Genomic DNA, 13,954 nt, shown 5'->3' on the forward strand with positions numbered 1-13,954 from the left:
AGCTTGAGGCCTTTTTTTTGCTTTATAATGTTGAAAACCGGAAGCAGCATGAGTACGCGGGGTCAAGCTCCCACAGATCAAGGATTATTAGGTTTAGCTTTCAGCAGTTGCTAGGGTCTTGAAGCTGGATGTGGAAGCTCTTATTCCTCTCTCCTTTCCAGCTAAAAGCTGGGTTCTGTTCCTGCTGCCTGAATTGAGTGGGACACCATCTATTTTACCGAATTTGCCTTTGCCAAGGGTCTGTTTAATGGATGTTACTATATTGGAACAGTTAATTAGTTAATATAACCATTACTTTGTCAAGCATTTCCATAGGGTTACAGTTCAGATAATTCTTATTTTCATTTTATTGTCTGTATTTTAACTGTAGTATAAAAAAGTGTTTTGTTTTATGTTGAGTAGTTTGACTAATCAAATTTAATCTGGAATGCAGTATGTTACACTTAATCTAGACCCTAATGTTTTATTTTATAATTATCTTTATATATTTGGAGGGTATTTGGTCTGGTCCGTAATAGCATGGTGTCATTTTGCTCTGGGTGGACATTCTGATCATACCTTTTACGTGATCATTATTTCCATCTCTATAACACGCCCCTGTTCGATCCCTGCCTCAGCTCATCTACAGAAACCTGATTTATACAATTGGAACCTCTTGACTGCCACCTTGAAGTGCTGCAGTCCAGCTGCTGTAGGTAGATCCACAAAGCCATTAGGATGGAAATTCTAGTATTGAGGGAATTAAATCAAAGTCTGGGCAGTTGTGGCCTCCTGTAATGAACAATAAGCGTACCTTGATTGTAACGCACTGAAGCAAAGATTTCCATGTGAGAAGTAATTGATGTGAACTGAGAGACGTTGCTAAATTAGTGGTGTACATGGTCGGCAAAACATGCGCTTACTTATATTTCTATAACTTTTTTCCCCCTGCAATAGTTTGCTAGTTTGTCAGCAGAGGCTATTGCTTAAAGAGGTTAACCATGAGACATTCCTGCTCTTATTGCCTGTCATGGGCAAATTGCAAGGATTTGTCACAGAGATGTTAAAGGTGTTAAATTTGTTCTGCTGATCTGCAAGAAATTGGATGTCTCTGGGAGAGTGTGGTATGTTCCTCTGTCTTGTAGGCAGAATGTAAAAATTAAAATGGCCATCTCCTACAATTCAGAATCCATTAACATAGCCAGCTCCTACCATTCAGAAAGAATAAGACCATTGCAGTTAAGAATATAACAATACCCTGCAGTTAAAAAAAAAAAGATTTACACCAGATCTTGCTATTAAGGAATGATCTAATCACATTGTTTCTGGAAACAATCAAATCACTACATTGTGTCTTGAGTGGCATGTGACAAGGGGGGAGTAGCAGGGGGGTTGTCTTGTGAGCATTACTGATGGTGATCTAAAAGGGAAGACTGTTCCCTTGTGCAGAGAGATCTCTTGACGCTGCTCTGCAAGCCCGTGAAGAGTGTTAAGGATTCCTCCAAAAGCTTGTACAGAGGAACCTTGATTATCCGAACGAGATTGGCAGGCATTATTTAATTCATTAATTGATTAATTGATTCAATGCCTCCCTTCTGGGGTTCAAGAGTTTTCTGAAGTCTTCGGGGGGTGGGGGGGGGTTGGTGAGTCTCAAAATAGCATACACATGCAGCCAAATACACAATTGTACTGCAACATTTTGACAGGTTCCACCTTTGCCCTGTACAGGGCAATGTGGAGAGATTATCTGGGGGAGGGAGGTTTAGGGTACATCCTTGTGTAGAATTGCAGGGAAAGTGTGGGGAGAGAGAGAGAGAGAAGGATGTCGGTCAGACATTTTGAGACGGTGCCTGCGCTCCCATCGATGTCCAGGACTGTTCTCAACAGCATTTCAGTTAGCAGAGTTCATTTTTAATCATTGTTAACAAAAGACGCGATCAGTGTTGAAACACCTGTTTGATTTAATGTTTCTGTCAGGACCTTGAGATCTTCAAATAATCCAAAATTTGGATAATTGATATTCAGATAATCAAGGTTCCTCTGTACTTAATAAATTTACGCTATTCACAGAAGTTGGCGTATTGCAGTTGCATCAACTGTAAGAATGTCAAGAAAAATAATTTGGCCATATTGGAAATGTCTTCCATGACAAATAGTCCCTGAAGTGGGGCTTGCACCCAAACAGTCTGCCTCAGAGGGGTTGACGTTGCCCATTGTGCTACAAAACCTCCAGGAATGGGCTAATTCTTCAGGATTTTTATTTTCTTATTTGTTAGGGATGTGGGTGTTGCTGGATGGTTAAGCATTTATTGTCCGTCCATAATTGCCCAGAAAGTAGTTAAGAATCAACACATTGCTGTGTATCTGGAGCTACATGTGGGCCAGGTGAGGTAAGGATGGCAGAATTTCTTATTTAAAGTGGTTTAGGATTTTCTTTTTATAACAATTGACTGTGTTACATGGTCACCATTAGGTTAACTTTGTATTCCAGATGTACCATGGTGGGATTCAACCCCATGTCTCGAGAATATTTCTGAAGAAGGTCACTGGGCCCAAAATGTTAACTGATTTCTCTCCACGAATGTTGCCAGACCTACTCCGCTTTCTGTAATTGCTTGCAATTCCAACGATTTGTTTCTGATTTCCAGCATCTGCAATTCTTCCAGTTTTGTCCTCTTCACCTGCCCCCCCACACCTCCACCATTGTCTGCAATTCTAAATTCGTAGCCACATTATAGTACAGTACTGCCTCCCATAGAATAAAAGGTCTTTTAAAAAAAACACCTATGGGTGCTTGACAGTATAGTTGCTGAGAGGCTGCTTTCCTGTAGTTGGAGGTCTAGAATTAAAGTTCATACTGCCAGGGAAGCAGATTAGCTTAGCACTGAAACAAGAAATAGCTTTCAATCTTTGGAATTCTCTATCTTAGGGAAATATGGATATTCAGTCCTTCCATATATGCAAGACTGAAACTGGGTTTTTGGACAATAATGAAATAAAGGATAGTGTGAAAGCATCACTTTTTCCTCCAGTCCCTGCTTAATATTATAATTTACCTCCCCCCCCCCCCCCCCCCCCCAATTTAAGAGGACTGCTGTTATCCCTACCTATGAGAATCTTAAAACTCATGGTATTATGGTCACTACTTCAAAATGCTCCCCCACTGAAACTTCACTCATCTGGCCAGGCTCATTTCCCAAAACCAGGTCCAGTATAACTCTTTCTCTGGTTAGACAGTTTACGTGGTATATCAAGAATCCCTCCTGAATGGTCCTTACAAATTCTGCACCCATCCAAGCCCCAAATATGAAGCAAGTCTCAGTCAATATTGGGGAAGTTAAAATCACCCACCACAGCAACCCTGATGTTTTTACACATCTCCAAAACATTCAGGGTTGCATTCGAACAGAGCGAGCCTAATGTGGTTTGAATATACAACTCTGAGCTAGAGTCCGATGTGCTACTGTTGCACCATAAGCCTGTAAAAGCTTGGAAAAGATTCTCAAGGACAAGATCTATGCGCATTTAGAAGCAAATGGACTTATTAGCAATAGACAGCATGGTTATGTGTGGGGAGGTCTTGCCACACTGACTTTTTTTTTTGAGGTGACAATGAAGATGATTGAGTGAAAAGTGGTTGATATTGTCTACGTGGATTTCAGTAAAACCTTTGACAAGGTCCCTCATAGCAGAATGGGTACATAAAGTAACATTACATGGTATCAGGGGTGAGCTGGCAAGATGGGTATAGAACTGGCTTAGTCATAGAAGACAGTAGATAGCATGGAAAGGATGCTTTGTGGAATGGAGGGTTGTAACTAGTTCCACATGGAACAGCATTGGGATCTCTGCTGTTTGACGTCTACACAAATGATTTGGAGGAACATGTAGCTAGTCTAATTAATGACTTTGCAGATGATAAATGTTTGGAATTACGGATTGTGGGGAGGATTATCAGAGGATACAGTAGAATATTGTTCAGTTGGAGGCATTGACAGAAAAATGGCAGGTGGAGTTTAATCCAGATAAGTGTGAAATGAAACATTTTGGAAGGTCAAGTATAGGTGGAAATTATACAGTGAATAGCAGAATCTTGGGATTATTGATATGCAAAGACATCTGGGTGTGCATGTCCACAGATCACTGAAGGTGTTAGCACGGGTAGATAAGGTAACACAAAAGGCCTGTGGAAAGCTTCATTAGAGGGGCATTGAGTACAAGGATAGACATATTATGCTGCAGCTTTAGAACTTCAGTCAGGTCACACTTGGAATATGTGTAAAGTTCTGGTCACCACACTACTAGAAAGAAGTGGATCTTTGGAGAGGGCATAAAAAAGTTACCAGGATGTTGCCTGGTATGGGGGATTTTTGCTATAATTGTTGGATAGACTGGGTTTGTTTTCATTGGGATGGAGGAGATTGAGAAGCGATCACAAGGTTTAAGATTGTGACTGGCATAGATAGTGGAATGTAAGAGGCTTGTTCTCAGGATGGAGGGGTCAATTACTATTACACAGGTTCAAGGTGCAGGGGAAGAAAGTTTGAGATGTGAGAGGCAAGCATTTTACACAGAAATGGTGAGTGCCTGGAACATGCTGCCAGAGATGGTGAAAGCAGACACAATAGCAGCATTCAAGAAACATCTGGACAAATACAAATAGAAAGGGAACAGAGAGATATGGAGCCTATAAATGAAGGCAGTTTTAGTATGGAAGGGTAAAATTTGTGGGTGCAGGCTTGGAGGGCCAAAGGGCTTGTTCTTGTGCTGTATTGTTCTTTGTGAAAGGTTAGAGTTGAAGTGCAGGAGGAGATTAATCATATGGTTGCATCTGTTTGTGGGACAAATGTGCTGGACCAAATTTTTGGCTGGTTCCCTTAGAGGACACAATCTTCCAGTCAAAATGTTGGTTATATTTAATTTGATGGACTCTACTGCAGTGTAATGAAATGCTCTTTGTAATATGTAATTTGATCCATTCATTGTTAGGCATCCAGTTAGGTTCAGATGAGACACGTAACGTTTGCTACATCTTTCAGAGAACATGCAGTACTCGTGCTGCACAGTTCCAATAAGAGATGGAGGCTACACAGTGATTTCAATATCAGGGTGAGAATTTAAAAATCAAGACTGTGGTGGACTTTGAATCATCGTAACGCATTTACCAAGTAGACTTGATGGGTAAATTGGATTTCCCGTGATTTGGGATAGGGCATAGTCGTCATTAAGGGTGGAAGATGAGAGACCAGGGGAGGGTGGGAGTAGGTCTTTAAAGTGAGATTCTCAATTTTATTTTAAAATGTTAATGCTAAGGGTGTAGGCTAGGCCACTACGTTTTGTCCAATTGTAAGAGTCAGTATGTCTGTGATAGGACAAGTATACATTCTTGGTGCTATGCTGCATACGTGGATGTCTAAATAACTAATTATGGCCTTTGTTTAGATCCACAGTTGGTTTAATATTCTGACTCCACATACAAGATGTCAGCCCGAAGTGGAAAAAAGAAGATGACCAAGTTATCACGCTCAGCCAGAGCAGGGGTAATATTTCCTGTTGGGAGGATGATGCGATATTTGCGGAAAGCGACCTTCAAATACCGTATTGGAATGGGAGCACCTGTTTACTTGGCAGCAGTCATAGAGTATCTAGCAGGTAAAAAGAAAAAAAAGTCAAAGTTTAGTTTTAAAAAGACTATTTGTAAGGAAAAAGTTTCAGAAATCACTTAATTTAGGTGACCATGATTTTGAATATACAGATAAAAGTTGTGGTATTACTTTCTCTGACCCTTTTTAAGCTGAAAAATGTGATATTGTTGCAGCTGAAATCCTGGAATTGGCTGGAAATGCAGCAAGAGATAACAAGAAGAGCAGAATAACTCCAAGACATATTCTACTGGCAGTGGCAAATGATGAAGAACTAAATCAGGTAAGGTTTGTCATAAAAGCAGATTCTGAAAATGAAAAATATTTGAGTAAGACAGCATCTGAGGGGGGGGAGAGAGAGAGAAAAAAAAAAAATTTGAAATAAGGGAGTAATGAAGGGACACAAAGAAAGAAAAATGGAGTTGGGAATAGCAAGATTGTTATTGCTATTGGTTGGGGCAGGGCTGATGGAGAATGATCTTGAATTGTTATACTCAGTGTTAGCACTGGAACCCGGTTACGTGGTATTACTGTTTTCGTATGAAAAGATTCAGACCCCACATGGAGGCATTCTGAATTTAAATAAAGTGTAAATTTAGCTTTTCAAATTAATAAGTGTATCAAAGCAATAAGAACTACAGTATGCTGGCTTATTCTATATTTATCAAGTGTTTCAGAAGTTAATTTTCCAATTCACAAATAGATTGGCTACAATTAATGCAACTATTTAAAACATGAATCTAACTGTGATTCCTAGATGTTACATTAGCTAGCTTTGGAAGTATCAGGCACAGTTCCCACTTCATCCTGCATATAAATTAAATTTGCATCTTGTTTTGTGCACTAAAGTTACAATAGTGCTGCTTCATGAACTGGAACTAAATGTTGTTGTGTTGACCTAACAAATTCAACCCAGAATTTGTAATCTACTGTTTTAAGTGCATTTTGTTCTAATAATTCTACAATGTAACAACATTTTTAACAAAGATCTATAATTGCACACCCAGGGCAAATATGCTATATTTGAAACTGCTGTTACTTTGTGCCTGTAGCTACTGAGAGGAGTAACAATTGCAAGTGGTGGTGTGCTGCCTAGAATTCATCCTGAACTTTTGGCAAAGAAACGTGGTTCCAGAAGTAAAGTAGAAACCATTCTTTCCACACCATCAGAAAAGAAAGCAAAAAAAACAAAGACTTCTCCCATCAAAAAATCTGTCAAGAAAGCATCCATCAAAAAAGCTGCAAAACCCAAATCAGTCAGAAAAGTAAGTATGCACCTTAAAAAGTGTTTTGCTTATTGTACCAGATAGGGAACTGCTCTCATGGTAGAGATAAAATTGTGTACAGTTGTGTAGAACTAGTAATTGGTAACCATTATTAGATATTATAATTTTAATCTTGTGTTTCATGAAATATCCTTTAATAGTATGTAACTTTTGAAGCTCAAATTCACCCAGGCCTTGGAATTTATTTTTTTTAATCTTGGGCTTTGATCTTGCACTTTCCTTAAATTTGGAAAAGTTGTGTGGTAGGTCCTGATACTTTGCTGCCAAAATTATATTCATTTGCCTTCCAGAATAAATTAAATTTTAAATTCGAAAGTGAAGGTTACTAACAAAATGAATTTGGATGAAAATAATGTTATCTAGTTTAAAAATTCATTCTCCAAAACTTATGGTAACTCGTCAATTAATAAAAATTTGTAGTTTTACTTGATTTTTAAACATAGTAAGGAAAGATTGCTGCAGCAGCTTAGCAAACTCTCTTTAATGACCAAACTTCCAACACCATTAATCCAGCAGTAAGCATTCTTCAGGTGGTTAGACTAATCTATTGCAATATCTAAACCTAGTATTAATGGAAAGCAGCAACATAATCATTAAGTCACTGGGCTAGTAATCCAGACCCCCAGGCTAATGATCTGGAGACATGGGAGATGGTGAAATTTAAATTCAACAAGAATTTGGAATGATGTGTTAGCCAAGTGGTGGCCAAGATAATTATTAATTGTTAATTATTGTAAAAATCGATCTCATTCACTGATGTCCTTTTAGGGAACAAAATCAGTCACTCTTACTTGATCTGGCCTACATGTGACTATACACCCATAGAAATGGGAGAATTCTAGCTAGTGGCACCCATTCTATGATGGAATTTTAAAAAAGCAGGCAGAGATCATTGGTGTGGGTCACATTCTCTACTTGATCTAACTCCCAATTTATTTGCAGTGACATTTCCAATTGCCGTTTATGATTATCACATTTGGGTAGGTTTGTGAAACATGAGACAACATAGATCAGTGAGGTAAAAACGATTTATTCCTGATGAAGGGCTTTTGCCCGAAACGTCGATTTTGCCTGTCCTCGGATGCTGCCTGAATTGCTGTGCTCTTCCAGCACCACTGATCCAGAACATAGATCAGTGGTCATACTGTAATTCATTTTGTGCCTGTGATTTTTGCATATACTGAAACAGACATTCATTCAACATACAGGATACCATTCCAAATATATAATGCATCTAATTATCAGGATGTGGGAAGATGGGAATCTACCATTATCTAATTGTATGATGTCACATGGCTACTGTACATCAGATTGGATAACCGTAGAATCAACAGATTCATAATGCAAAAGCAGTAGTGATACGTAATGCCATTTGCTTTAAAGGATTAAGTGGGATTTGGATTTTAAACAATGATTTGTTGGCTATAAAGAAACAGGTTTTTTGTTCTTGGGGTGAGAGTGTTGCTGGATAGGGCAGCATTTATTGCCCATCCGAAATTGCCTTGGAGGGAGTAATTATGGCCACATTGTTAGGGAGAGAACTCCAGGCTTTTGACCTTGTGATGTAGTCAGGTTGATGTGTGGCCGGAGGAGAACTTTGCGGCCTTGCACTTGTGACACGAATGTTACTTGCCAGTTGTCAATCCAAGCTGGATATTGTCCAGATTTTTCTGCAAATGGGCACTGACTGCTTCAGTATGAGTGTTACAGATTAACCAATAATTTTCTTCACTAGCAGGGTCAGAAGTGAAAATTTTCACTGTTGAAATGAAGATCAATGAGGAAGTAGCTGAAGATGATTGGGCCTAGGAACTCCTGCAGTGATGTCCTAGGGCTGAAATTACCTCCAAAGACTGCAACTATTTACTTTTGCGCTATGTATGAATGTAACCAGTTTTCCCCTCCAATTCATGTTGAGTCATGTCTTGCTAAGGCTCTTTGATGCTGTACTCAGCTGCATGCTGACTTGATGTTGAGGGGATTTAATCTCACCTCTGCTCTATAGTTCAGCTGCTTTGCCCAAGGTGATAAGTCAGAAACTGTGGCAGAACCCAAACAGAGCACCAGTGATCAGATCATTGCTAAGCAAGTGCTACTTGATAGCACTGTCGGTAGTCTCATCCATTGCTTTACTGATGACTGAGTGTAAACCTATGGGGCAGTAATTAGTCAGTTTGGATTTGTAATGCTTTTTGTGTACAGAAAATACTGCGATCTTGCGCATAGATGCCAATGTTGAAGCTGTACTGGAACAGCTTAGGAGTCTGGCACACTCCGATGTCAATACTATTGCTAGAAAATTGTCAGGATCCATAGCCTTTGCAGTGTTGTAAAAAAAAATTGATATATGGAGTGTATTAAATTGGCAAAACAATTGCTGCTTATGACATTTGGCAAAGAAGCAGGTTTCTACTTTCACCATGTTGACATTTTTAGATGTGCCTGGTACTGTTCCTGACATGCTCTCTTTATTGAGGTTGATCTCCTGGCTTGAGGGGATATGCTGAGCCAAAAGGTTGTAGACTCATGGAGTACAATTATATAGAGTCATACAGCTTGGAAACAGACCCATCGGTCCAACTAGTCCACGCTGACTATGTTCCCAGACTAGGACCACTTGGAGTCATAGAGATGTACAGCATGGAAACAGACCCTTTGGTCCAACCCGTCCATGCCGACCAGATATCCCAACCCAATCTAGTCCCACCTGCCAGCACCCGGCCCATAACCCTCCAAACCCTTCCTATTCATATACCCATCCAATGCCTCTTAAATGTTGCAATTGTACAAGCCTCCACGACATCCTCTGGCAGCTCGTTCCATACACGTACCACACTCTGCGTGGAAAAAGTTGCCCTTTAGGTCTCTTTTATATCTTTCCCCTCTCACCCTAAACCTATGCCCTCTAGTTCTGGACTCCCCGACCCCAGGGAAAAGACTTTGCCTATTTATCCTATCCATGCCCCTCATAATTTTGTAAACCTTTATAAGGTCACCCCGCAGCCTCTCCCTGCAGCTCAGATCCTCCAACCCTGGCAACATTCTTGTAAATCTTTTCTGAACCCTTTCAAGTTTCACAACATCCTTCCGATAGGAAGGAGACCAGAATTGCGTGCAATATTCCAACAGTGGCCTAACCAATGTCCTGTACAGCGCAACACGATCTCCCAACTCCTGTATTCAATACTCTGACCAATAAAGGAAAGCATACCAAACGCCGCCTTCACTATCCTATATACCTGCGATTCCACTTTCAAGGAGCTATGAACCTTCACTCCAAGGTCTCTTTGTTCAGCGACACTCCCTAGGACCTTACCATTAAGTGTAGAAGTCCTGCTAAGATTTGCTTTCCCAAAATGCAGCACCTCACATTTATCTGAATTAAACTCCACCTGCCACTTCTCAGCCCATTGGCCCATCTGGTCCAGATCCTGTTGTAATCTGAGGTAACCCTCTTCACTGTCCACTACACCTCCAATTTGTGCCTGCGTTTGGCAGATATCCCTCGAAACCTTTCCTATTCATGTACTTTCCCAAATGTCTTTTAAATGTTGTAACTGTACCTGCATCCTCTGGCAGCTCATTCCACATATAAACCACTCTTAAGAAGAACTTGCCCCTCATGTCCTTAAAAATATGCACTGCAGTTTTGAACTTCACCCTCGGGAAGAGACCCTTACTATTGATATTAGCTATGCCCTCCCAATTTCATAAATCTCCTCTAAGGTCACCTCTCAACCTTCTATGCTCTTATCTTTCTAACTCAAACCTTGCATTTCAGTAACATCCTGGTAAATCTTTTCTGAACTGTCTCCAGTTTAATGGGGGCCACTCTGGGAAAGGAAGGCTGTACATACTAATTCAGAAGAGACCTCACCAATGTCCTGTACAACTTCAACATGACATCCCAATTCCTATACTCCGAGTGAGCAGTGAAGGCAAACTTACTGTGACAAATTTCAAAGAACTATGTACCTAAACCCCTAGGTCTCTGTTCTACAACATTATCCAGGGCCCTACATAGTCCTACCCTTGTTTGTTCTACCAAAAATGCCTCATATCCAAATTAAATTCCATTTGCCAGTCCTCAACCCATTGGCCCAATTGATCAAGGTCTTTGGGATCTTAAATAACCTTCACTATTGTACCAATTTTGGTGTCATCTGCAAACTTACTAACCATGACTCCTGAATTCTCATCCAAAATCGTTTATAAGTGATAAACAACAGTAAACCCAGTACTAATCCCTGTAGAACAGCACTGGTCACAGACTCCAGTCCAAACAGCAACCCTTCACCACCAACCTTTTTGTCTTCTACTGTCAAGCCAATTGTGTATTAAAAATTGGCAAGCTTTGAATCCTATATAATCTAACCTGCCAGGTGAAACCTTCTGTAATGGCCATCTAGATTCTCAGTAATGGGTTATTAGATCTGTTCAAAGTCTGTCTCATTTAGCTGTGCCACATAGGTTATCTTCAGTGTGATGACAGGACTTCAACTCCATTGAATGTTGGTCACTCTTACTAATATTGTCATGGACAGATGTCTTGCAGCGGGCAGATTGGTGAGGATGAGATCAAGTGTATTTGTTCCTCACCACCTGCTGAAAATCCTGCATAGTAGTTATGTGCTTTAGGATTCAAGCAGTTCTTGCAGTAGCGGTGCTGCTGGGCCACTCTGGTGAGAAAGTCCAGAGAGCAAAGTACATTATGCACTCTGGTCACTCTTGGTGCTTCCAGATGATATTCAACATGGAGTATTGAATGCCTGTGTCTTAACGTTGTAATCAGCAAAGGATTCCTTGCTAGTGCTTGACCAGAGTCAGTTTCGAGCATTCACTCGACTAATCTTAACTGCATGCCACTATGCCTTTGCCTCTGCTGTAGTGATGGTACAGGACATATCAAGGATGGTCAAAGTGGAGTGAGACTTTGTCAGATATGATTCTGAGAGCATCACAATCAGCCTAATGCTTGATCAGTCCCCAAAACAGTTCTCTTAATTCTGGCACACATTGTCAGATGTTGGTAAGGAAGATTTTGCTGGATTGACAGGGCTGGGTTTGCTGTTATAGTTTCTGAAGCCTAGATTGATGGGTTGAAGGGTGCTCTGTTCAGTTTCTTTCATTTGAGACATTTTAGTGATTTTTTGATGAGGCCATTTCAGACGGCATTGAGAGTCAAGCACATAGCTGTGGGTCTGGAGTCACATGTAGACCAGGAAGGCTAACAGATTTTCTTTCCTAACTGAACAAAATAGGATTAAGAAATCTAATAGTGATTAAGGTCACCATCAAGACTTTCAATTCCAGATTAAAAGAAAAATCATACTTCACCATTTGTTTGACATTTGAATCTGGATCCTCAGTATTATCTGGGTTGATATTAGTTTAGTGCCAGTAACACTACGTCATCACCTCTCCGTTATTAGAAATGCCTATTGAAATGCACACTTGTACAGATTAAACAAAATTTTTAATTGCATTGAAAAAAGCGGCACATTATTTTTATGACAAATACTCAGAATATTAGTAAATGTAAAGTAATTCAAATCTAACAATTTTGAGACTGAGGTGCATAATGTATAGAACAGAATTAGACTATTCAACCCATTGAATCTGCTCTGCCATTTGATCATGCCCCTCTCCTTTCCACCAAGGTGGATAACCTCTTGCTTGTCCACATTTATAATCTGATATTTCTTTGCCCACTTTCTTAGCCTGCCCAAGTCCTTCTGCAGTCACAACACAATTTGACCCTCCACTTATGTTTGTATCCTCTGAAAACGGAGCAACAATGCTCGCAGTTCCTTCATCCAGATCGTTGTAGAATAATGTGAATAGTTGTGGTCCCAACACTGACCCCTGCAGAATTGCACTAGCTGCCAGCTGCCATCCTGAAAAAAGCCCCTTGTATCCTCCCTCTCTGCTCTTCTGCCAGTCATCCAATCCTCTATCCATACTTGTACTGTGCTGATTCAACCCTGTTTCACAATGCACTTCTAAGTACTGTGCAATCTTATCCTGAATAATGGACCTTAAGTGTTAGTAATAACCAAGGTCAGGTTAACTGGCTTGTAATTTCCTATTTTCTGCCTTCCCTCCCTTGTTAAAGGTGTTACGTTAGCCATTTTCCAGACTTCTGGGGCACACCCTGACCTCCAGAGGTTCCTGAAAGATCACTATCAATGCAATCTTCTCTGCTATCTCCTTCAGAACTCTGCGATGTAGTCCATCTGATCCTGGTGATTTATCCAATGTTCAGACCTTTCAGCTTCCTCAGGACCTTCTCAGTGATGGCCACTTACTTCATCCGCCCTCCCCATTCCTTTTTTTAGTTGTCCTCTGCTAGTGTTTAAAGGCTTCTCAATCCTCTGGCTTCCCACTGTACTTCGCCACATGATGTGCATTTTCTTTTTCTAATGTACTGCCCCTGAATTCCTTTGTCAGCTGTGATTGTCTCATCCTCCCTTTGTGTTTCATCTTCCTTTGGCTTAAATTTCTCCTGCCATTTTTACTCCACTGTCTTCCCTTCCAAGTAACTCTAGCAACCTCCTATCTGTCTTTGTAGTTACCTTAACTTACTTTTAATACTGTTACATAAGATTCAATCTTCTCCTCGAGCTGAAAGGTCAATTGCCCCAGGGATTCCTTCACTTTAAGCTCTTTAGTCAAGTCAGTCTCATTACACATCACCAAATCCAGAATTGTCTGTTTCCAAATGGGTTCTACCATAAGTTGCTCTTAAAAAAAAAATTCATAGATATTCCATGAATACCTTTTCTTGGGATCTGCTACAAATATGATTTTCTCAATCCACCTGCATTTTGAAGTCTCCCATAATTATTGTAATAGTGCCTTTTCTTTCATGCCTTTTCCATTGCTTGATTTACTTTTTGCCCCACATCTTGACTACTGCTAGGAGACATGTACATAACTCCCATCAAAGGTTTTAACTTGCAATTCCTCAACTGTGTCCACATAAATTCTGTGGTTTTCAGTGCTATATCACTTCTTGCTATCATTTAAATTAAATGTTTTTTTACT

The 13,954-nt window shown here is 40.1% G+C and overlaps 1 protein-coding gene across 4 annotated transcripts in view; it reads left to right on the forward strand.

Moving 5' to 3' along the window:
* The window catches only part of macroh2a2 (macroH2A.2 histone), a 42,538-nt gene that overhangs the window by 7,466 nt on the left and 21,118 nt on the right, over window positions 1-13,954 (forward strand). For all 4 annotated transcript variants that reach the window (XM_043679187.2, XM_043679189.2, XM_087982457.1 and 1 more), the window contains 3 exons: window positions 5,422-5,631; window positions 5,798-5,904; window positions 6,674-6,886. In XM_043679187.2, coding sequence (XP_043535122.1) covers window positions 5,460-5,631; window positions 5,798-5,904; window positions 6,674-6,886 — 492 coding nt within the window. In that variant the 5' untranslated portion in view covers window positions 5,422-5,459. The remainder of the gene's footprint in view (window positions 1-5,421; window positions 5,632-5,797; window positions 5,905-6,673; window positions 6,887-13,954) is intronic.

Source organism: Chiloscyllium plagiosum, unplaced genomic scaffold (genome assembly GCF_037043375.1).
Source record: "Chiloscyllium plagiosum isolate Xiang-an unplaced genomic scaffold, Cpla_swu_hap1 HiC_scaffold_43, whole genome shotgun sequence".
Lineage (NCBI taxonomy): Eukaryota > Metazoa > Chordata > Chondrichthyes > Orectolobiformes > Hemiscylliidae > Chiloscyllium > Chiloscyllium plagiosum.